This window comes from Salvelinus sp. IW2-2015, unplaced genomic scaffold, assembly GCF_002910315.2.
Source record: "Salvelinus sp. IW2-2015 unplaced genomic scaffold, ASM291031v2 Un_scaffold1063, whole genome shotgun sequence".
In the NCBI taxonomy this organism is placed as follows: Eukaryota; Metazoa; Chordata; class Actinopteri; order Salmoniformes; family Salmonidae; genus Salvelinus; species Salvelinus sp. IW2-2015.
In genome coordinates this window covers 21032-46961 of record NW_019942713.1, presented here as the reverse complement: position 1 = coordinate 46961, position 25930 = coordinate 21032, and the positions used below count along the sequence as shown (strand labels likewise).

Below are 25930 nucleotides of genomic sequence, written 5' to 3'. Positions count from 1 at the left end.
GTGACGATTGCCACTATCGCGTTTAAGGTAAGACCCATGTGCAGACATTGTTGAAATAACAAAAGTTTATTATTCAAACAGGCGCAGGCAAAAGGACAGGTCAAGGGCAGGCAGAGGTCAGTAATCCAGATAGGTGGGGCAAAGGTACAGGACAGCAGGCAGGGTCAGGTCAGGCAGAGGTCAGTAATCCAGATAGATGGGGCAAAGGTACAGGACGGCAGGCAGGGTCAGGTCAGGCAGAGGTCAGTAATCCAGATAGGTGGGGCAAAGGTACAGGACAGCAGGCAGGCTCAGGTCAGGCAGAGGTCAGTAATCCAGATAGATGGGGCAAAGATACAGGACGGCAGGCAGGCTCAGGATCAGGGCAGGCAGGCAGGAATGGTCAAAACCGGGAAACAAGCAACAGGAACTATAGCGAAGACAGGAGCAAGGGGAAAAACGCTGGTAGGCTTGACGAACAAAACAAACTGGCAACAGACAAACAGAGAACACCGGTATAAATACACAGGGGTTATTGGGGAAGATGGGCGACACCTGGAGGGGGGTGGAGACAATCACAAAGACAGGTGAAACAGATCAGGGTGTGACAGTCACCCTATTCGCATCTGCCAAAAAATTATACAAATATGATCCGGGTGCTCTGCTCTTCCCTCCACTCCTCTAGCACAAACTCAATCAGGTTCTGATGCTTAATGCTAACCCAATTGCCAACTGCTAATGTGACTCCACTCTCACTTAAGATAATAAATGAGGAATATCCCTAGTGGCCCTTAGGGGACAGAGAAGCAAGGAGGGAGAGAGGGAGGGAGGCAGTGCTGGGGAGGAAAAGGGGAGAGGGTGAGTCAGGCAATGGAGGGGGAAGAGGATTAGACATGCACAAGGAAGTCTATGGATGGAAGAAGGCATATTGGCTGAATTGGGGAGGTGTGATGGGGTCTCAAACCACCAGGGGGGAATCAGAAAGGATCCTCCAGTCGATAAATCTCAATGAGCTCTAAAGATGATCAGGGATGGGMACGTTATCTCCAGTGACAATGTTATTCCACTCCATCGATTGGGCCTCTCACAACAAACTGAAAGCATTTGAATACATCAATACGTTGGGGGAAAGGGTAAATGATTTGTGTTTGGTCTCGAGAGGAGCGAGGGACCCAAAGGGCATAGTAGAGGATCATAGGAGCGTCTACTGTTTTGGTCGCCTTACAATAACACGATTTTCACATCATGTTTTTGTCTGCTTAGGGAAGCTCGAACGTTGTCTGTTTTTTAATGTAAAGGTATTGTGTGTGTTCTATTGGACAGAGGAGAGATTGTCGATGGGGTATGTATCAAAAGCAGTAYGACAGATTTGAACCCATGCCGACACCGACGGATGTGTAGGCACTAACCACTAGACCATCCTGTCCATGAATGTTCATTTGTTTGACTGATTTTAGTGTCTGTGTGCTCTCTCCACCACAGGTTTAGCCCGTACGAGTGGTACAACCCCCATCCGTGCAACCCAGACTCGGACGTGGTGGAAAACAATTTTACGTTGCTCAATAGTTTCTGGTTCGGCATCGGGGCTCTCATGCAGCAAGGTAGTTGCCTCAGCCTGCTGGTGCTGTGGCTATCTCCGTGTCCCACTCTCTATGGGGTCCAAGGTTTTAGGCCAGGCTCCGGGCGACACAGGGGCCTCTGGGTGTGTMCTGCATGGGGGAAAAGTTATGAAGCATCTATATAGGGCTTAGAAAGGGTTTATGAAGGCACCATTTAACCTTAAAAGTTGTAGTTGGGTTAAAGTGGGAACAAGAATAATGTTGCTACCTCGTTTTCTGATTGAAATGAATGTACAGAGGAAGCTGGAGAGGAAAATATACTGAACAAAAATATAAACGCAACATGTAAAGTATTGGTCCCATGTTTCATGAGCAGAAATAAAATATCCCAGAAATTTTCCATACGCACAAAAAGCTTATTTCTCGCAAATTTTGTGCTGAAATTTGTTAATATCCCTGTTGGTGAGCATTTCTCCTATCCCAAGAAAATCCTTCCACCTGAAAGGTATGGCATATCAAGAAGCTTAAACAGCATGATCATTACACAGGTGCACCTTGTGCTAGTGACAAATAAAAGGCCACTTTAAAATGTGCAGTATTGCTACACTGCAAAATGCCACAAAAATCTCAAGTTTTGTGGAAGCGTGCAATTGGCATGCTGACTGCAGGAATGTCCACCACAGCTGTTGCCAGAGAATGTAATGTTAATTTCTCTACCATAAACTGCCTCCAACATTGTTTTAGAGAATTTGTCAGTACATCCAACCGCCCTCACAACTGCAGACCACATGTAACCACACCAGCCCAGGACCTCCACATCCGGCTTCTTCACCTACGGGATCTCCTGAGACCATCCACCTGGACATCTGATTAATCTGTAGGTGTGCAAAACTGAAGAATTTCTGCACAAACTTTCAGAAACCGTCTCAGGGAACGGTTCTGTGTGCTTGTCATCCTCACCAGGGTCTTGACTGCAGTTCAGCGTTGTAACCGACTTCAGTGGGAAAATGCTCACCTTCGATGGCCACTGGCACGCTGGAGAAGTGAGAAGTGTGCTCTTCACGGATGAATCCCGAGTTCAACTGTACCGGGCAGAGGACATGGCGTCTTGTGAGCGAGTGATGTGCTGATGTCAACATTGTGAAGAGAGTGCCCCATGGTAGCAGTGGGGTTATGGTATGGGCAGGCATAAGCTACGGACAATGAACACAATTGCATTTTATCGATGGCAATTTGAATGCACAGAGATATCGTGACGAGGTCCTGAGGCTCATTGTCGTGCCATTCATCGACCGCCATCACCTCATGTTTCAGCATGATAAAAGGAGCTTCTATTGTCCCATCGCAAGGATCTGTACACAATTCCTGGAAGCTGAAAATGTCCCAGTTATTTCCGGGCCTGCATACTCAGCAGACATTTCACCCATTGAGCACGTTTGGGTTGCCCTGGATCGCCGTGTATAACAGCGTGTTCAAGTTCCCGACAATATCCAGCAACTTCGCACAGCCATTGAAGGGGAGTGGGACAACATTCCACAGGCCACAATCAACAGCCTGATCAACTCTATCGGAAGGAGATGTGTCACGCTGCATAATGCAAATGGTGCTCACACCAGATACTGACTGATTTTCTGATCCACGGCCCTACCTTTTTTTTTAAAGGTATCTTAGACAAACATATTCATATTGGTATTCCCAGTAATGTAAAATACATAGATTAGGTACTAATGAATTTATTTCAATTGACTGATTTCCTTATGTGAACTGTAACTCAGTCAAATCTTTGACATTTTGGCATGTTGCGTTTATATAATTGCTCAGTGTATATTATTTCAAATTATTATTATTTTTGCATATTTTGTGCTAAGTTTTTGTTACAGTGAAGGTGTCTCCTTTAGTGTTATTGCAACTGAATGAACATAAAAGTTATAGTCCTTATTGGAGTAGCTACTGCAACAGCTATTTACATTTAGATTGGGTCCTCTATTCTTGAAAGATAATTGCAGAGAAATTCAGTTACTATACAGTTGAAGACAGACGTTTACATACACTTAGGTTGGAGTCATTAAAACTTGTTTTTCAACCACTCCATACATTTCTTGTTAATAAACTATAGTTTTGGCAAGTCGGGTAGGACATCTACTTTGTTCATGCCACAAGTAATTTTTCCAACAATTGCTTACAGACAGATTATTTCACTTCTAATTCACTGTATCACAATTCCAGTGGGTCAGAAGTTTACATACCCTAAGTTAACTGTGCCTTTAAGCAGCTTGGAAAATTCCAGAAAATGATTTCATGGCTTTAGAAGCTTCTGATAGGCTAATTGACATCATTTGAGTCAATTGGAGGTGTAACTGTGGATGTATTTCAAGGCCTACCTTAAACTCAGTGCATCTTTGCTTGACATCATGGGAAAATCTAAATAAATCAGCCAAGACCTCAGAAAAACAATTGTAGACCTCCACAAGTCTGGTTCATCTTTGGGAGCAATTTCCAAATACCTGAAGGTACCACGTTTATCTGTACAAACAATAGTATGCAAGTATAAACACCATGGGACCACGCAGCCATCATACTGCTCAGGAAGGAGATGCGTTCTGTCTCCTAGAGATGAATGTGCTTTGGTGCGAAAAGTGCAAATCAATCCCAGAATAACAGCAAAGGCCCTTGTGAAGATGCTGCAGGAAACAGGTACAAAAGTATCTACACTGCTCAAAAAAATAAAGGGAACACTTAAACAACACAATGTAACTCCAAGTCAATCACACTTCTGTGAAATCAAACTGTCCACTTAGGAAGCAACACTGATTGACAATAAATTTCACATGCTGTTGTGCAAATGGAATAGACAACAGGTGGAAATTATAGGCAATTAGCAAGACACCCCCAATAAAGGAGTGGTTCTACAGGTGGTGACCACAGACCACTTCTCAGTTCCTATGCTTCCTGGCTGATGTTTTGGTCACTTTGAATGCTGGCAGTGCTTTCACTCTAGTGGTAGCATGAGATGGAGTCTACAACCCACACAAGTGGCTCAGGTAGTGCAGCTCATCCAGGATGGCACATCAATGCCAGCGTGGGCAAGAAGGTTTGCTGTGTCTGTCAGAGTAGTGTCCAGAGCATGGAGGCGCTACCAGGAGACAGGCCAGTACATCAGGAGACGTGGAGGAGGCCGTAGGAGGGCAACAACCCAGCAGCAGGACCACTCCTCCGCTTTTGTGCAAGGAGGAGCACTGCCAGAGCCCTGCAAGATGACCTCCAGCAGGCCACAAATGTGCATGTGTCTGCTCAAACAGTCAGAAACAGACTCCATGAGGGTGGTATGAGGGCCCGACGTCCACAGGTGGGGGTTGTGCTTACAGCCCAACCCCGTGCAGGACGTTTGGCATTTGCCAGAGAAACACCAAGATTGGCAAATTCGCCACTGGCGCCCTGTGCTCTTCACAGATGAAAGCAGGTTCACACTGAGCACATGTGACAGACGTGACAGAGTCTGGAGACGCCGTGGAGAACGTTCTGCTGCCTGCAACATCCTCCAGCATGACCGGTTTGGCGGTGGGTCAGTCATGGTGCGGGGTGGCATTTCTTGTGGGGCCGCACAGCCCTCCATGTGCTCGCCAGAGGTAACCTGACTGCCATTAGGTACCGAGATGAGATCCTCAGACCCCTTGGAGACCATATGCTGGTGCGGTTGGCCCTGGGTTCCTCCTAATGCAAGACAATGCTAGACCTCATGTGGCTGGAGTGTATCAGCAGTTCCTGCAAGAGGAAGGCATTGATGCTATGGACTGGCCCGCCCGTTCCCCAGACCTGAATCCAATTGAGCACATCTGGGACATCATGTCTCGCTCCATCCACCAACGCCACGTTGCACCACAGACTGTCCAGGAGTTGGCGGATGCTTTAGTCCAGGTCTGGGAGGAGATCCCACAGGAGACCATCCGCCACCTCATCAGGAGCATGCCCAGGCGTTGTAGGGAGGTCATACAGGCACGTGGAGGCCACACACTACTGAGCCTCATTTTGACTTGTTTTAAGGACATTACATCAAAGTTGGATCAGCCTGTAGTGTGGATTTCCACTTAATTTTGAGTGGTGACTCCAAATCCAGACCTCCATGGGTTGATAAATTTGATTTCCATTGATAATTTAGTGTGATTTTGTTGTCAGCACATTCAACTATGTAAAGAAAAAAGTATTTAATAAGAATATGTCATTCATTCAGATCTAGGATGTGTTATTTTAGAGTTCCCTTTATTTTTTTGAGCAGTGTATATCCACAGTAAAACGAGTCCTATATCGACATAACCTGAAAGGCCGCTCAGCATGGAAGAAGCCACTGTTCCAATCCCGCCATAAAAAAGKCAGATTACGCTTTGCGACTGCACATGGGGACAAAGATCGCACTTTTTGGAGAAATGTCCTCTGGTCTGATGAAGGAAAAAAAATCTGTTTGGCCATAATGACCATTTTCAGCATCATGTTGTGGGGGTGCTTTGCTGCAGGAGGGACTGGTGCACTTCACAAAATAGATGGCATCATGAGGTAGGAAAATTATGTGGATATATTGAAGCAACATCTCAAGACATCAGTCAGGAAGTTAAAGCTTGGTCGCAAATGGGTCTTCRAAACGGACAATGACTCCAAGCACACTTCCAAAGTTGTGGAAAAACGTATTAAGGACAACAAAGTCAAYGTATTGGAGTTGCCGTCACAAAGCCCTGACCTCAATCCAATAAAACATTTGTGGGCAGAACTGAAAAACCGTGTGCGAGCAAGGAGGCCTACAAACCTGACTCAGTTACACCAGCTCTGTCAGGAGGAATAGGCCAAAATTCACCCAACTTATTGTGGGAAGCCTGTGGAAGGCTACCAGAAATGGTTTGCCCAATTTAAACAATTTAAATGCAATGCTACCAAATACTAATTGAGTGTATGTAAACTTCTGACCCACTGGGAATGTGATGAAAGAAATAAAAGCTGAAATAAATCATTCTCTACTATTATTCTGACATTTGTGATCCTAACTGACCTAAAACAGGGATTTTTACTAGTATTAAATGTCAATAATTGTGAAAAACTGAGTTTAAATGTATTTGGCTAAGGTGTATGTAAACTTCCGACATCAACTGTATATAGATTAAATTAGGTTGCATTGCAACCCTCCCCCCAGTATAAAACAATTATAAAGTTGGTAAGGGTCTCAGTGTAACAGATACCTTTTTCATATGACTGAGCGGAGTCTGTGCTGGCCTGGTTACGCCTCCACCATAGTTGCTGGAACCATGCTGAAAAGGACAAAGTGAAAGGAAAATATCAAACKTGTTTGGGTGAGCATGATAGTGTGAAAAGGAGAATGACGACCCAGTGAACTAGCCTTTAGGTATAACTTATCTCTTACCAACTAGCCATGCTGCACTCATTCAACAAGAACAGCTTCGTGTCAGGTGCCACTACCCAGAGTCCTCTCCCATTGCCCGCAACAAATCAGTGCCCATGGAGTAGTGGGACATGGGGTCAGGATGTGAGGGTACCTTGGGTACATGACAGTCAGACCCAACCAGGTTGTCAGTTTCCACTAAAGTTTTTATTGTGAAATGTAAACGTGTAACTTTAAAGAAGTGATTTGTGTTGACGGACGGTAAGTTAATTGAGTATACCTTTAGGACCAGTTTCCTGGACCCAGATAAATCCTATTTTAAGGACTCAAACGCTCTGTCAATGGATATTCACCATTCAACATGCTTTTTAGTTCAGGAGTAGGCTTAATCTGGGTCCGTGAAACCATCCCCCTACTGTCCAACTCCCAATACATAATGGGAGCGATTTAAGTACAACACATAGCAACCTTTCTTACTAATCGATGGACAGTCCCAGTGGCCTGGATTCAAGTCCCACTCAGGCTACTCCGGATGATCTACAGAGCACAATATAACCCCTCACTAAGTCCTTTGTGGATGCTGCCTATGTAGACATCTTCTCCATACACCCTTGCTGTAACCTCTCGAATTCTATCTGTCTCCACTCCCTACACCCCTATCCTCCACTCCGTACCCAGGCTCAGAACTCATGCCTAAGGCCTTGTCCACCCGGATCGTGGGGGGCATCTGGTGGTTCTTCACCCTCATTATCATCTCCTCCTACACGGCCAACCTGGCTGCCTTCCTCACCGTGGAGCGCATGGAGTCACCCATCGACTCGGCCGATGACCTGGCCAAACAGACCAAGATCCTGTACGGAGTGGTGGAGGACGGATCTACCATGACCTTTTTCAAGGTAGCTAGCTTACCATTGGGCGCACTGCGATAAGTGGTCTTCTGCGGTGTTGTGGTTGTGGGTATCACTCAAATAGCGATCTGCTGTAGGGAAAGACGGCAAGAAAATATAATAAACCCCTCAGTTCAAGGTACTAGAAAAGTATTGGCCATGTATAATCTCCACCGGGCACAGCCAAAAGAGGACTGGCTACCCCTCTGAGCKTGGTTTCTTCCTAGGTTCCTGCCTTTCTAGGGAGTATTTTTCTACATCTGCATTGCTTGCTCTTTTGGGTTTTAGGCTGGGTTTCTGTATAAGCACTTTGTGACATCTGCTGATGTAAAAATTGCTTTATAAACCAATTTTATTGATTGATTGACACTGGAAAGGACAGTGCTATATGAACCAAATCAATTCTTATTAGAAGAGGTGGATTCCATTAATCTTCCTTTTCTTCCTCCGGTGGTTTGACAGAAGACGAAGATCTCCACTTACGACAAGATGTGGGAGTTCATGAACAGCCGGCGAACGTCTGTGATTGTGAAAAACATAGACACGGGCATCCAGCGCGTGCTCACCTCCGACTACGCTTTCCTCATGGAGTCCACAACCATTGAGTTTGTCACCCAGCGCAACTGCAACCTTACCCAGATAGGGGGCCTCATCGACTCCAAGGCCTACGGAGTGGGAACACCCATGGGTAACGCATATTGTCCTTATAGTCTATAATAGTCTGTATCGTCTATATCGCACACAGCGCTTTTATCACCTATATCGCTTATATTGTCCACACCGTTCATATCTCCTATATCACCCATATCTCCTATATTGCCCATGTTGACCATATCACCCACATCGCCCATCACCCATGTCACGTTCTACCTGTCAATGACCATGTATATCAGGGCAAGCAGATAAAGGTTGGAGTTTGGAGGGTTGAGACAGATATGGRTAATGTAATGTACTGTATGCATACTTGAAAGGGTAGAAGAATGAAGCGTTATGACTGAGTTTGGGAGGTAAGGGTTAAAGTGAAGGGTAAATGGACAATAATATTTATAGGAATTCTACACAGAATCTAGTATTTCCCCACACATTAAGACAATTGTACAGATTGACATTTGAAAATACCATGCCTGACATAGATAGCTACTGGATCACAAATCAGTTTTTCTCTCTGACATTTCAGCTGGTATGTGTAAACACTGTTCCACTTGACACACACAGTGCATCATAATACACCAGACATACCCAGCCTTTTGTGTTGGGGCAACATTTCTGCCTGGCATATAAAGAGTATGTACCACAGAGAAGGTTCTGGGTCCGTATTCCTGGAGCATCTCAGAGTATTATTGCTGATCTAAGATCAGTTTTAACTTTTGGAAAGTAATGAACAAGATGACATGGAAAGGGGGTACCAAATTCTAGAATTCAGCACTCCGACTCTGTTTATACGTACGGACCATAATGTACAGTGCCTTCGGAAAGTATTCAGACCCCTTGACTTTTTCCACATTTTGTTACGTTACCGCCTTATTCTAAAATTGATTAAATATATTGTGTTCATGATGAGGCCGCAGAGACCACTGCTACCCCTGGGGTTCGATCCCAGGCTGTGTCACAGCCAGCCCTGACTGGGAGCCGCATAGGGCGATGCACAATTGGCCCAGCGCCATCTGGGTTAGGGGAGGGTTTGGCCAGAGGGCTTTCCTTGGCTCGAACGCGCTCTATCGACTCCTTGTGGCGGGCCGGGTGCCTGCAAGCTGTCAACAGTCAAAGATTTTTCTTTCGACACATTGCTGCGGCTATCTTCCAGGTTAAGCGAGCAATGTATTATGAAGCAGCGTGGCTTGGTGGGTCATGTTTTGGACGACACGTATCTCGACCTTCGCCTCTCCCGAGCCGGTAGCGGAGTTACAGCGATGAGAAAAATTGGGTAAAATTACAAAAGGATCATTTAAAAAAGGAATTCCATCACACACATTGCTAAATTATCTCCTATTGCATGCCTGATGTGACGTGTTTTTTTCGACTTCAAACAAAAGCTAATATTTCACTTAAAACATTGTTTTTTGTATTCATTTGCAGGGTTTTTTCCCAGAAGGTCTGATAATAGTCCTGCCACCAAACATTATTACTATGCATTATAACTATWTGAAATTGCATTGGCGTAAAATACTTAAGTAAAAATACTTCATATCAAAGATTATTTGTCACTGCACCGAATACAACAGGTTTTGGCCTTTCTAGGAAACGTGACAAATAAACTTTGATATGAAGGACTATTACAGTGAAATGTTTACTTACAAGCCCTTAACCAACAGTGCTGTTTTTAAGTAAAAATAATAGGTATTAGGTAAAAATAGATAAGTAAAGAAATAAKAAATAAAAACAGTAAAATGACATTGAAAATAACAGTAGCGAGGCTGTATACAGGTGGTAACGGTAKYGAGTCAATGTGCGGGTGAACCGGTTAGTCGGGCTATTTGAGGTAATATGTACATGTACGATTAGTAAGGCTAGGCTTCCCGCTAGCGGGACAACTTCCGGTGAAACTGGAGGGTGCGCAATTCAAATAAATAATAKTTTTTTAGAAAATCATCCTATGATCTGTCATCGAAAGGGTCCCTGCTACAACATGTAGTCTCATTTTGTTAGATCAAATCCTTCTTATTATCCCAAAAAGTCTGTTTAGTTGGCGCCATCGATTTGAGTAATCCACTCGTTCAACATGCAGAGAAAGGAATCCAAAAAGCTGCCGCTAAACTTTGTTGAAACAAGTCAAAATACGGTTACATTTAATCGTCAGATACCTTAAAATTTAATTAAACTATAATATTAAATACGGAAAGAAGTATGTTCAATAGGAAAACGATATACGTGGCCTCTTTGTCGCGCGAGCATATACAAATTTCCAAGTCTGTGTCCTTGTACTAAAACTCATTATTCTTCCTCGTTTTGGAAGAAACAAGCCTGAAACCTTGAACAAAGACTACTGACACCCAGAGGAAGCCATAGTAATTGKATACTGGGAGCTAGATTTTTTTTTTTTACCTATATCAAATCAAATTTATTTTATATAGCCCTTCGTACATCAGCTAATATCTCAAAGTGCCGTACAGAAACCCAGCCTAAAACCCCAAACAGCAAGCAATGCAGGTGTAGAAGCACGGTGGCTAGGAAAAACTCCCTAGAAAGGCCAAAACCTAGGAAGAAACCTAGAGAGGAACCAGGCTATGAGGTGTGGCCAGTCCTCTTCTGGCTGTGCCGGGTGGAGATTATAACAGAACATGGCCAAGATGTTCAAATGTTCATAAATGATCAGAATGGTCAAATAATATATGCACAGAAGTTATCGAGGGGGTGCAATCAGCACCTCAGGAGTAAATGTCAGTTGGCTTTTCATAGCCGATCATTAAGAGTATCTCTACCGCTCCTGCGGTCTCTAGAGAGTTGAAAACAGCAGGTGCTGGGACAGGTGCACGTCCGGTGGACAGGTCAGGGTTCCATAGCCGCAGGCAGCACAGTTGAAACTGGAGCAGCAGCACCGCCAGGTGGACTGGGGCACGCAGGAGTCATCATGCCGGGTAGTCCTGACGCATGGTCCTAGGGCTCAGGTCCTCCGAGAAAGAGAAAGAAAGAGAGAAGGAGAGAATTAGAGAAAGCATACTTAAATTCACACAGGAACCGGATAAGACAGGAGAAGTACTCCAATTATACAACTGACCCTAGCCCCCGACAACATAAACTACTGCAGCATAAATACTGGAGGCTGAGACAGGAGGGTCATGAGACACTGTGGCCCCGTCCGATGATTCCCGGACAGGGCCAAACAGGAAGGATATAACTCCACCCACTTTGCCAAAGCACAGCCCCGCACCACTAGAGGGATATCTTCAACCACCAACTTACAATCCTGAGACAAGGCCGAGTATAGCCCACAAAGTTCTCCACCACGGCACAAACCAAGGGGGGGCTCCAACCCAGACAGGAAATCACGTCAGTGACTCAACCCACTCAAGTGACGGAGTCCAAAAAGCAGAAACAGAGATTAAAATGAACCCACTCAAGGTGAGCGTCCTCCTAGGGATGGCATGAAAGAGCACCAGTAAGCAGTGACTCAGCCCTGTAAATAGGTTAGAGGCAGAGAATCCCAGTGGAGAGAGGGGAACCGGCCAGGCAGAAGACAGCAAGGGCGGTTCGTTGCTACAGAGCCTTTCCGTTCACCTTCACACTCCTGGACCAGACTACACTCAATAATATGACCTACTGAAGAAATAAGTCTTCAGTAAGACTTAAAGGTTGAGACCGAGTTGCGCTCTCATCGCATAGCTAGCGCAGCTCCATCAAATGGAGATCTATAGGGAGAACCCTGCCTCCAGCTGTTTGCTATTCTAGGGGACAATTAGGAGGCCTGCGTCTTGTGACCGTAGCGTACGTGTAGGTATGTACGGCAGGACCAACTCGGAAAGATAGGTAGGAGCAAGCCCATGTAACGCTTTGTAGGTTAACAGTAAAACCTTGAAATCAGCCCTTGCCTTAACAGGAACCCAGTGTAGGGAAGCTAGCACTGGAGTAATATGATCAAATTTTGGGTTCTAGTCAGGATTCTAGCAGCCGTATTTAGCACTAACTGAAGTTTATTTTAGCTTTATCGGGTAGCCAGAAAGTAGAGCATTGCAGTAGTCTAACCTAGAAAACAAAGCATGGATAAATTTTTCTGCCACATTTTTGGACAGAAATTTCTGATTTTTGTAATGTTACGTAGATGGAAATAAGCTGTCCTTGAAACAGTCTGATATGTTCTTCAAACGAGAGATCAGGGTCAGAGTAACGCCGGGGTCCTTCACAGTTTTATTTGAGACGACTTTACAACATCAAGATTAATTGTCAGATTTAACAGAAGATCTCTTTGTTTCTTGGGACCTAGAACAAGCATCTCTGTTTTGTCCGAGTTTAAAAAGTAGAACGTTTTCAGCCATCCACTTCTTATGTCTGAAACACAGGCTTCTAGCGAGTGCAATTTTGGGGCTTCACCATGTTTCATTGAAATGTACAGCTGTGTGTCATCCGCATAGCAGTGAAAGTTAACATTATGTTTTCGAATGACATCCCCAAGAGGTAATATATATGATGGAAACAATAGTGGTCCTAAAACGGACCTTGAGGAACACCGAAATGTACAGTTGATTTGTCAAGGACAAACCATTCACAGAGACAACTCATATCTTTCCGACAGATAAGATCTAAACCAGGCCAGAACTTGCTCGTGTAGACCAATTTGGGTTTCCAATCTCTCCAAAAGAATTGTGGTGATCGATGGTATCAAGGCAGCACTAAGGTCTAGTAGCACAGAGGACAGATGCAGAGCCTCGGTCTGACGCCATTAAAGGTCATTTACCACCTTCACAAGTGCAGCCTCGTGCTATGATGGGGTCTAAAACCAGACTGAAGCATTTCGTATACATTGTTTGTCTTCAGGAGGCAGTGAGTTGCTGCGCAACCAGCTTTTCTTAAAATTTTTGAGAGGAATGGAAGATTTGATTAGGCTGATAGTTTTCTATATTTTCTGGGTCATGTTTGGCTTTTCAAGAGAGGCTTTATTATTGCCACTTTTAGTGAGTTTGGTACACATCCGGTGGATAGAGAGCGTTTATTATGTTCAACATAGGAGGGCCAAGCACATGAAGCAGCTCTTTCAGTAGTTTGTATTGGAATAGGATCCATAGTTGCAGCTTGAAGTTTAGAGGCATGATTATTTTCATCATTGTGTCAAGAGATATAGTACTAAAACACTTAAGTGTCTCTCTTGATCCTAGGTCCTGGGAGCGGTTGTGCAGACTCAGGACAGCTGAGCTTTGGAGGAATATGCAGATTTAAGAGGAGTCCGTAATTTGCTTTCTAATGATCATGATCTTTTCCTCAAAGAAGTTTGTGAATTTATTACTGCTGAAGTGAAAGCCATCCTCACTTGGGGAATGCTGCTTTTTAGTTAGCTTTGCGACAGTATCAAAAATAATGTTGGGTTGTTCTTATTTTCCTCAATTGAGTTGGAAAAGTAGGATGATCGAGCAGCAGTGAGGGCTCTTCGATACTGCACGTACTGTCTTTCAAGCTAGTCGGAAGACTTCCAGTTTGGTGTGGCGCCATTTCCGTTCCAATTTTCTGGAAGCTTGCTTCAGAGCTCGGGTATTTTCTGTATAAGGAGCTAGTTTTCTTATGACAAATGTTTTTAGTTTTTTAGGGTGTCAACTGCATCTAGGGTATTGCGCAAGGTTAAATTGAGTTCCTCAGTTAGGTGGTTAACTGACTTTTGTCCTCTGACGTCCTTGGGTAGCAGAAGGAGTCTGGAAGGCATCAAGAGATCTTTGGTGTTGTCTGAGAATTTATAGGCACGACTTTTTGATGCTCCTTGGTTGGGGTCTGAGCAGATTATTTGTTGCAATTGCAAACGTAATAAAATGGTGGTCCGATAGTCCAGAATAATGCAAAAAGAATCTACACATTTATTACCAATGGGACAAAACTAGGTCCAGAGTATGACGTGGCAGTGAGTAAGACTGAGACATGTTGGACAAAACCACTGAGTCGATGATGCTCCAAAAGCCTTTTGGAGTGGGTCTGTGGTTTCCATGTGAATATTAAAATCACCAAAAATTAGAATATTATCTGCTATGACTACAAGGTCCGATAGGAATTCAGGGAACTCAGTGAGGAACGCTGTATATGGCCCAGGAGGCCTGTAAACAGTAGCTATATAAAAGTGATTGAGTAGGCTGCATAGATTTCATGACTAGAAGCTCAAAAACGAAAACGTCATTTTTTGGGGGTAATTGAAATTTGCTATCGTAAATGTTAGCAACACCTCCACCTTTGCGGGATGCACGGGGGATATGGTCACTAGTGTAACCAGGAGGTGAGGCCTCATTTAACACAGTAAATTCATCAGGCTTAAGCCATGTTTCAGTCAGGCCAATCACATCAAGATTATGTTCAGTGATTAGTTAATTGACTATAACTGCCTTTGAAGTGAGGGATCTAACATTAAGTAGCCCTATTTTGAGATTGTGAGGTATCACAACTCTTTCAATAATGGCAGGAATGGAGGAGGTCTTCATCCTAGTGAGATTGCTAAGGAAACCGCCATGTTTAGTTTTGCCCAAACTAGGTCGAGGCACAGACACAGTCTCAATGGGAATAGCTGAGACTGACTACACTGACTGTGCTAGTGGCAGACTCCACTAAGCTGGCGGCTGGCTACAGCCTGCTGCCTGGCTGCCACCCTATTTCATTGTGGAGCTAAGAGAGTTAGAGCCCTGTCTATGTTGGTAGATAAGATGAAAGCACCTCCAGCTAGGATGGAGTCCGTCACTCCTCAGCAGTCAGGCTTGGTCTGTTTGTGGTGAGTCCCAGAAAGAGGGCCAATTATCTACAAATTCTATCTTTTGGGGGGGCAGAAAAACAGTTTTCAACCAGCGATTGATGTGTGAGACTTGCTGCTGTGAGCTTCATCACTCCCCCTAACTGGGAGGGGGCAGAGACAATTACTTGATGCCGACACATCTTTCTAGCTGATTTACACACTGAAGCTATGTTGCGTTTGGTGACCTCTGACTGTTTCATCCTAACATCGTTGGTGCCGACGTGGATAGACAATATCTTTTTCTCTACCACTCGCCAGCTATTTAGATTAGTCCGCTAGCCATCTCAGATAGCCTTTAACCGTGCGGTAGCCCTGCCCCCTGGTAAACAGTGTATGATCGCTGGGTTATTCATTTTAAGTCTAATACTGCGGGTAATGGAGTCGCCAATGACTAGGGTTTTCAATTTGTCAGAGCTAATGGTGGGAAGCTTCGGCGTCTCTGACCCCGTAACGGGAGGAGTAGAGACAAGAGCATGCCCCATTCTCATCGACGGGGCTGTAGTGGAGCGGCCCGTCAGGAATTCCAGGATCCAGTTGCAGAGGGAGGTGTTTAGTCCCAGGATCCTTAGCTTAGTGATGAGCTTTGAGGGCACGATGGTGTTGAACGCTGAGCTGTAGTCAGTGAATAGCATTTTCACGTAGGTGTTCCTTTTGTCCAGGTGGGAAATAGAGATTGCATCATCTGTGGCTCTGTTTGAGCGGTATGCAAATTGGAGTGGATCTAGGGTTTCTGGGATAATGGTGTTAATGTGCGTCATGACCAGCCTTTCAAAGCACTTCTTGGCTACGGACGTGAGTGCTACGGGTCTGTAGTAGTTTAGGCAGGTTACCTTAGTGTTCTTGGGCGCAGGGACTATGGTGGTCTGCTTGAAACATGTTGGTATTACAGACATGTTAAAAATGTCAGTGACGACACCTGCCAGTTGGTCAGCACATGCCTGGAGCACCCTTCCTGGTAATCTGTCTGTGAATTTTGACTTGTTTAAAGGTTTTACTCACGTCAGCTGCGGAGAGCGTGATCACACAGTCGTCCAGAACAGCTGATGATCTCTTGCATGCCTCAGTGTTGGTTGCCTCGAAGCGAGCATAGAAGTGATTTAGCTCGTCTGGTAGACTCGTGTCACTGGGCAGCTCACGGCTGTGCTTCCCTTTGTAGTCTGTAATAGTTTGCAGGCCTTGGCACAACCGATGAGCATCAGAGCCGATGTAGTACGACTCAATCTTAGTCCTGTATTGGACTTTGCTTGTTTGATGGTTCATCTGAGGGCGTAGTGGGATTTCTTATAAGCGTCCGGGTTAGAGTCCCGCTCCTTGAAGGCGGCAGCTCAACCCTTTAGCTCAGTGCCGGATGTTGCCTGTAATCCATGGCTACTGGTTGGGGTATGTACGTGCAGTCACTGTGGGAACGACGTCATCCATGCACTTATTGATGAAGKCAGTGACTGATGTGGTGTACTCCTCAATGCCATCGGAAGAATCCCGGAGCATATTCCGGTCTGTGCTAGCAAAACAGTCCTGTAGTTTAGCATCTGCGTCATCTGACCACTTCTTTATTGGCCGTGTCACTGGTGCTTCCTGCATTAGTTTTTGCTTGTAAGCAGGAATCAAGAGGATGGAATTATGGTCAGATTTGCCAAATGAGGGGCGAGGGAGAGCTTTATATGCATCTCTGTGTGTGGTGTAAAGGTGGTCTAAAGTTTTTTTCCTCTTGTTGCACATTTAACATTCTGATAGAAATTAGGTAAGACTGATTTCCTGCATTAAAGTCTAGTGCCGCCTCTGGGTGGGCGTTTTCCTGTTTGCTTATTTCCTTATACAGCTGACTGAGTGCGGTCTTAGTGCCAGCATCCGTCTGTGMTGGTAAATAAACAGCCACGAAAAATATAAATGAAACTCTCTTGGCAAATAGTGTGGTCTACAGCTTATCATAAAATATTCCACTTTAGGCGAGCAAAATCTAGAGACTTCCTTAGATTTCGTGCACCAGCTGTTGTTTACAAATATACACAGATTGAACCCCCCCCCCCCTCCCCCCCTAGTCTTACCGGAGTGGGTTGTTCTATCTAGCCGGTGCAGCGTATATCCCGCCAGCTGAATGTTATCCATGTCGTCATTCAGCCACGATTCGGTGAAACATAAMATATTACAGTTTTTAATGTCCTGTTGGTAGGATATTCGTGATCATACCTCGTCTAATTTATAGTCKAATGATTGTACTTTGGCAAGTAATATTGATGGTAAAGGCAGATTTCCCACTCGCCATCGGCAGATTCTTACAAGGCACCCTGCCCTGTGTCCTCTATAGCTGCGTTACTTTCTCCTGCCAATGATGGGGATATTGGCCTTGTCGGATGTCTGAAGTACATCCTGTGCGTCCTGCTTGTTGAAGAAAACATCTTTGTCTAATCCGAGGTGAGTGATCGATGTCCTGATATCCAGAAGCTATTTTTTTTGCCGTGGCAGAAACATTATGTACAAAATAAGTTACAAATAACGAGAAAAAACACACAATAGCACAATTGGTTAGGTGCCCGTAAAACGGCTGCCATTTCTTCCATCGCCATCTACTTAAGTTGTTTTTTTAAAGTATCTGTACTTTACTTTACCATTTCTATTTTTTACAATTTGGAAAATGGTCCAATTCACACACTTATCAAGAGAACATCCCTGGTCATCCCTATTGCATTTCATCTGGCGGACTCACCAAACACACATGCTTCATTTGTAAATGATGTCTGAGTGTTGGAGTGTGTCCCTGGCTATACATAAATAAATAAAACAAGAATAGTGCCATCTGGTTTGCTTAATATAAGGAATTAGATTTTTTTAATACTTTTACTTTTGATATTTAAGTATATTTTACCAATTACATTTACTTTTGATACTTAAGTATATTTCAAACCAAATACTTTTAGACTTTTATTCAAGTAGTATTTTACTGGGTGACTTTCACTTTTACTTGAGTCATTTTCTTTTAATGTATCTTTACTTTTAAGTATGTCAATTGGGTACTTTTTCCACCACTGAGAAATAGCATAAAACATCATGGCTGTCAATGGTTGGTTTTCTAAATAGTACAGACCTTTAACAGTTTAAGCTACAGACACTAGACCAACTGTAAAAGGTCTTACAATTACATAGCTAATTAATGCCTACATTTACATAAAAGGAATACATTTACCAGAGTACCTACTCCCCCCCCCCCCAAGAAAGATTTTCTCAATATTGCGTCTGGCCGAACAACATCATCTACCTAGATATTTGGATCCCCATTAGCTTTTACAGAAACAGCAGCTACTCTTCCTGAGGTCCACAAAAAAAATCATAACAAATAACAAAACACTGATACACTGATAGACAAGGACAGTCATACTAATTGAAAATACAACGATATACAAACTATACAACCAAAAAATACACCACCTGCGGGCCGGCAGTTGGCGAACCCTGATATACGGTCAAGTTGGTTCAGACAGTATGACGGGGAGAGGTAAGTGAGGCCAAATGTAAGATTAGAAACATTATGATAGATGTGTGGCAGAAGAGGTGGGAGAGCAAGCCTAAGGGCTGGCATTTATATGCCCTCCAAAGAAATGTTGGTGGACCAAGATTCAAAGGTTAGATTAGGAAGGAAGAGGTGGTGTTTGCTCGGTTGCGCCAGTGACATCTGGTTTGCAAGCATGTAAATGGTTTGTGTACAGAGGGTATGGTTGATGAAACAGTAAAGCATGTATTGTTGTAAGTACCAGTATGTGGAAGAGAGGGAAAGTCTGATGTGTAGTGTTATTGAGGTTGGACGGGGTTTTGGAAGGGATTTGTGGGCGGGTTTGTTAGAAGTTAGTAGGTCTTTTTTAGTAGTGCAGGGTAAAGTAGGAGAGTTTAGTTTTACTTAATGTTTGTTTGTTTATTCATGTAGTCTGTAAGCTGTGGTTGACTACATACAGCTGAAGTCGGAAYTTTACATACACTTAGGATGGAGTCATTACAACTTGTTTTTCAACCACTCCACAAATTTCTTGTTAACAGACACATTATTTCACTTATAATTCACTGTGTCACAATTCCAGTGGGTCAGACGTTTACATACACTAAGTTGACTATGCCTTTAATAAACAGCTTGGAAAATTCCCAAAAATTGTCATGGCTTTAGAAGCTTCTGATAGGCTAATTGACATCATTTGAGTCAATTGGAGGTGTACCTGCAGATGTATTTCAAGGCCTACCTTCAAACTCAGTGCCTCTTTGCTTGACATCATGGGAAAATCAAAAGAAATCAGCCAAGACCTCAGAAAAACAATTGTAGATCTCCACAAGTCTGGTTCATCCTTGGGAGCAATTTCCAAATGCCTGAAGTTACCACGTTCATCTGTACAAACAATAGTACGCAAGTATAAACACCATGGAACCACGCAGKTGTCATAACGCTCAGGAAGGAGACGCGTTCTGTCTCTTAGAYWTGAACGTACTTTGGTGCGAAAAMTGCAAATCAACAGCAAAGGACCTTGTGAAGATGCTGCAGGAAACAGGTACGAAAGTATCTATATCCACAGTAAAACGATTCCTATATCGACATAACCTGAAAGGCCGCTCAGCATGGAAGAAGATACTACTCCAAACCCGCCATAAAAAAGCCAGACTACGGTTTGCAATTGCAGATGGGGCCAAAGATTGTACTTTTTGGAGAAATGTCCTCTGGTCTGATGAAACAAAAATAGAACTGTTTGGCCATAATGTTATGTTTGGAGGAAAAAGGGGGATGCTTGCCAGCCGAAGAACACCATCCCAACTGTGAAGCACGGGGGTGGCAGCATCATGTTGTGGGGTGCTTTTCTGAAGGAGGGACTGGTGCACTTCACAAAATGGATGGCATCATGAGGCACGGAAATTTTGTGGATATATTGAAACAACATCTCAAAACATCAGTCAGGAAGTTAAAGCTTGGTCGTAAATGGGTCTTCCAAATGGACAATGACCCCAAGCATACTTCCAACGTTGTGGCAAAATGGCTTAAAGACAACAAAGTCAATTGGAGTGGCCATCATAAAGCCCTGACCTCAATCACATAGAAAAGTTGTGGGCAGAACTGAAAAAGCGTGTGCGAGCAAGGAGGCCTACAAACTTGACTCAGTTACACCAGCTCTGTCAGGAAAAATGGGCCAAAATTCACCCAAACTATTGTGGGAAGCTTGTGGAAGGCTACCCGAAATGTTTGACCCAAGTTAAACAATTTAAAGGCAATGCTACCAAATACTAATTGAATGTATGTAAACTTCTGACCTACTGGGAATGTGATGAAAGAAATAAAAGCTGAAATAAATAAATCATTCMCTCTACTATTATTCTGACATTTCACATTATTAAAATAAAGTGGTGATCCTAACTGACCTAAAACAGGGATTTTTTACTAGGATTAAATGTCAGGAATTGTGAAAAACGTAGTTTAAATGTATTTGTCTAAGGTGTATGTAAACTTCTGACTTCAACTGTACATTAGCATAGGCTATGCTGCAGCAAATGTAGGTCTACCTTTCACAATACAACGATGAGATCATAGGTCCACAAACTGAGATGGGCTGTCGGTCCCCACCCTGCGCGTTGATGATTCATCATGTAGTGACAAGAGAGGAGGCCGTAGAGAATCCACATTTAGACATTGCATATAATTTAGCAGTTCCATTTCACGTCATGCTGTTCATGTAAATAATTTATTATAATTTACCGGTTTCTCACAGGTACTTATCCCGGAGAAAGGGAGAGGTTTTGGGTTGTAAATCTCGGTAACTGGGTTCCCGCCATTCAGCCCTATTCCTCACCTAGCCTCTCCCAGGCTACTGTATGTGGACATAATCCAACTCTGTGAACACATTGACTATACTTCAATGGATGTTTGTTGCGTGTACCTGTTTGCTTTCTTTGCCGACCACAAGCATGTAGGTTAGATATGAGAGCATTGCTTGGTTTTTAAAAAGTTTCAATGATGCTACCTTTTACAAACAAAGTAATTGTGACACCATTTATGTTTTTCAGGTGATTCTCTAGAGGACTATACCTCGGAATGCAATTAGTTTAATCAGGTGTGTTAGCWGGGGTAGTGGAAAAAGTGTGACACCAATCAGGCCCCCGAGGGCTGGAGTACCACGTTGAGGATGACCAGATCGATATGGAACCAACAGACTCGACACAAGATCCAGCTTGATCTGATACAGGGCTCTCCTGGAGAGTAACCGTCTCGTAGGTTTTGTCCAACCCTTATCTAGTGTACCTGATTCTAATAACTAACTGGTTGATAAGCTATAGGAGGGTCTCCAGGAGATCTGAACCTCCACCTAGTCCCCACACCCTTTTCTCTTGTAACCTCGCTCCCTCTACTATAGCTGTCTTTGGTGATTGGACTGAAAGGGGTGTAAACACAGACAGCTTGCAGCTACCACATTTAACAATGTGATTCATTCACCATTACATCATCATTTAAAATAGTGAATAATATTTGTTTAATGTTCTTGTTTGTTTGTGCTAAGGAGGTCCAGTAGGTTAAAAATATGAACGGTACTGATGACTGTATTACAAACATCTTGGTATGGTTGACTTGAGGGAAATATTGTGTTCTTGTATTGTAATACTTTCTGTTGCTGGTCTCATCACCTGTTGCTTGCATTTCAATAGCTAAGTTATTTATGAATTACACACAGGGGCACCTCTTTCCGTTTAGGGGACCTTAGCAAGATTTGGTTGTGGTTCCCCCACCTACATTTTACATTTGTCGTTTAGCAGACGCTCTTATTCAGAGTGACATACATGAGTAGTTAAGTCCCTTGCTCTTGCTCAAGGGCACATCAACAGATTATTCACCTAGTGYGCTCAGGGATTTAGGGAAATGGGAGACAAAGGGCTGTGAGAAATAGGTTTAATCCTAGACACATGAAAAGTAGGATGTATACGGAGGGTACGGGGCAACAGAAGAAGAACAGCAGAGGACCTAAGAATCTTGGAGATGGGGAAAGGGCCGATAAAACGGGGGGACAGTTTGCAGGAGTCTACCCGTAGGGGCAGATCCCAAGTGGACAGCCATACCCTCTGCCCGAGATGATAACGGGGAGCCGGGGCCCTGTGGCGGTCCGCCTGTCATCGATTCCTGGAGGTGGTTGTGGTGTCTTGACTATCATCAATGTGTTTGACTGTTATTTTTTACAATAATTACATACTACATTCCGTTATTACACTATTAAATTAATCATATAACAATTAGTTAAGTAGTAATCTGGGGCACCACGGGAAAGGTTATTTAACGAGTTACTATCTCCTGACTAAACTCTAAAGATATAAATATCTCTTACATCGGTCAATTCATTCATTCTTATTTACCTTAAGTCTCACTCTGAATGTCGCAAAACCCTTGGATATCTGCACAAACCCTAACATAAATGATGAATCAGCGATATACAAATTGGCTTAATTATTTATTTACTAACTAAATAATCTCAGAGAATTACATAAACAAACAAACAAGAGAGCTTACACGTGGTATAGTTATTGGTTACTAACACTATGCAATGAAAGGTCCCTAGTGGACTAAACCAATATGACGGCTTGTTACACAAAATGGCGGATTCAAACGAGAGGGAAAGGGAGTGACAAAGGACTTCCACTATCATACATACAGCTGATAACTATGCTCATGGAAATGCGAATACTTAGCACATGAATGGTCACTCGTTCAAAATAATTGCAATGTACATATTTACATGTGTATGTCTTTGCTGTCTCTCTGTTGAAAACAGTTGATCCATCTACGGGGAGTAATTCAACAGAAAGTCTCTGGTTGTCCACCAGAGGTCACCATGCCCTTTGCAGTTGTAGTAGGTTTCGGAGTGTCTGTGAGAACGGGTCCTCCATAGGTCTACCCCGCATTGTTCATCAGGCACTGTTCGTTAGAATAGAGGTATCTATGGTGGTGAGAGTAAATTGTTCTTTGTCTTCTCGTCTTTGGTCGAGTTTACTAGACTAAAGTACTTAAACAGCTGCAGACTGAATGTTCCTGTGTAGTCTTCTTCTTCTTCTTCTTCTTCGAGAGAGAGAGTTTCAGAGAGTTTCTAACCATTCCCTACCTTTCAGCTCACGCTGTCGGTCACGCTGGTCTAATGTAGAGCTAGAACAATTTAAACGCGCCCATAGCAACCCGTCAATGTACTGGTCTCTAGAGATTTAAATTCCTACCATTTCAACGTGCAGCCACGCTCCACATTTTTCTGGCGTCATAGAGTCTAACCATTCGTGTCATCCGGTTCAACACCGTCCGCCTGCTTGGTCTTTAGGCTTGTAGTTTTCTTAACCATTTGTAATGTATTCAGCTGGCGCTGCACGTAACTGGTCTATAGAGAGTTCTTCAGAGGTTCCTTTTAAACGCTTGGGGGAAAAGGGTGTTCCATTACGTTTGGCGTAATGTCTGTGTTCACGTGAGCGTGGTTACTGACTGGATAAACTTCACATGAAAAAACATTTTCTCATTTAGAAGGCCAAGATCACATTTCATCTTCTCTCATAAATAGTTTCATATGTAATCCTATAAGTTCCACAACATTTGGATGTAAACCTGACAACTGGGAAATATACACGTTCAGAGATACAGTTATGTTGTTATACCGTCCTTAATGTGATCCCAAAACAACAACTGATCTGACATAATTGGAACCAATGGACCATTCAAACTGTTCGGATTACAGAAATATTGCTTCATTATCCAATCTTGGATGTTACAGTCCTACAAAATCTCTCTCTGTTGTAAAAAATAGATTTTTAACTTCCAATTCTGCGGGAGAGAGGGAGCTTTATAGCGGACATTCTGTAACCTGATCCTTCAGATCTTCACAGGAGACTCATAACATGGTCTTGAGAAGGCGCCAACCGGGCTCTCTTCCAGGTACGGCGACAGCGGCGGACGAACATCTGGGCCGAGGGTATGCTGACCACTTCCTCTTGCTCCGGGAAGAGCAGGGCTGATATCCCAGAGAACATTCAAAAGGCGAGAGGCTGAGCAAGGTACTGTGTGGCGCGTATACTCTACCCACACAAGCTGCTGTCTCCAGGTGGTGGGATTGGCGGGGACCAGGCAGCGAAGAATCATCTCCGAGAGAACTCGGGCAACATCGGATCCACTTGGAAATGTGGGCTTCGGGGATTTCCGGGAATCCTCCCGAGGTGAGGTGGAAATCGAGGACGAACGTCGGCGACAGGGAACAGACTCCCTTTCCCTCCTATGTCCCCGTAGCAGCCCATCGATATGGATTGTCATGGCTATGAGGGAGTCGAGGTCCAGGGGCAGCTCCCGGGCTGCGAGCTCGTCTTTAAATCACCTTTGATAATCCGTGAAGGAACGCGTCAAACAGGGCTTCTTGGTTCTAGCCACTCTCAGCCGCCAACGTTGGAGCAGCTTACGAGCCGCCTCTCTCCTGGACAACTGGGAATCAAACACTTTTACGTACCTCCGCCATGAACTCCTCCAGTCTGAGGCAAACAGTGGGTTGTTGCTCCCATACCGCCATAGCCCAGGCAAGAGCCCTCCCAGACATCAGCGTTATCACATACGCTATCCCCAAGCGATCCGAGGGAAATGAAGAGGGCTGCAGCTCAAAGTTGAGTGAACAGTGGGAAAGATACGCCCAGCAGGATACGGGATCTCCAGCGTAGCGCTCCAGAGGTGGTTAGCAGGATTCTTGGGAAGCCGGGGTAGATTGGGGAGAAATGCCGCTGGTAGTGGGGTAATGGACAGTCTGGGTGGTTAGTGTCGTAGCGGGCTGCCTCACAGACAATCCGTGGAATTGCTCCAGCAATGTGTTGAAAGCATGGTCCTGTCATTCCGCCAAGGTCTGGAATCCTTCCATAAGACCTTGACGTAACTCCTCGTGTCTTCCAATGGTGGCTCCCTGGGAGGAGACGGCATTGCGGAGCTGGTCCGAGTTTTTGCTGGGTCAGTCATGGCCAGTTTGTACTATCACATCTCAGGATATGACCCAGATGCAGACACGGGAGGCAGATAATAAATTATCTGAGAACTGTACTACAAAACACGGGGCAGGGCAGGTCGAGGACAGGCTATTGTAGCTGGAAACGGCAGATTGTTTATGGAATATCTACATAGGCGTACAGAGGCCCATTGTCAGCAACCATCACTCCTGTGTTCCAATGGCACGTTGTGTTAGCTAATCCAAGGTGATCATTTTAAAAGGCTAAGTGATCATTAGAAAACCCTTTTGCAATTATGTTAGCACAGCTGAAAACTGTTGTTCTGATTATAGAAGCAATTAAACTGACCTTATTTAGACTAGTTGAGTATCTGGAAAATCAGCATTTCTGGGTTCGATTACAGGCTCAAAATGGCCAGAAACAAAGCACTTTCTTCTGAAACTCGTCAGTCTATTCTTGTTCTGAGAAATGAAGGCTATTCCAATTGCCCAAAAACTGATGGTCTCATACAACGCTGTGTACTACACCCTTCACAGAACAGCGCAAACTGGCTTTAACCAGAATAGAAAGAGGAGTGGGAGGCCCCGGTGCACAACTGAGCAAGAGGACAAGTGCATTCGAGTGTCTAGTTTGAGAAACAGATGCCTCACAAGTCCTCAAGTTGCAGCTTCATTAAATAGTACCCGCAAAACACCAGTCTCAACGTCAACAATAAAGAGGTGACTCCGGGATTCTGACCTTCTAGGCAGAG

At 44.1% G+C, this 25930-nt stretch overlaps 1 protein-coding gene across 1 annotated transcript in view; it reads left to right on the top strand.

The window, feature by feature from the left end:
- Positions 1-25930, top strand: part of LOC112069637 (glutamate receptor ionotropic, kainate 2) — a 59239-nt gene that overhangs the window by 23981 nt on the left and 9328 nt on the right. Inside the window, exons 8-10 of the mRNA XM_070438634.1 lie at positions 1462-1580; positions 7600-7817; positions 8271-8496. Coding sequence (XP_070294735.1) covers positions 1462-1580; positions 7600-7817; positions 8271-8496 — 563 coding nt within the window. The remainder of the gene's footprint in view (positions 1-1461; positions 1581-7599; positions 7818-8270; positions 8497-25930) is intronic.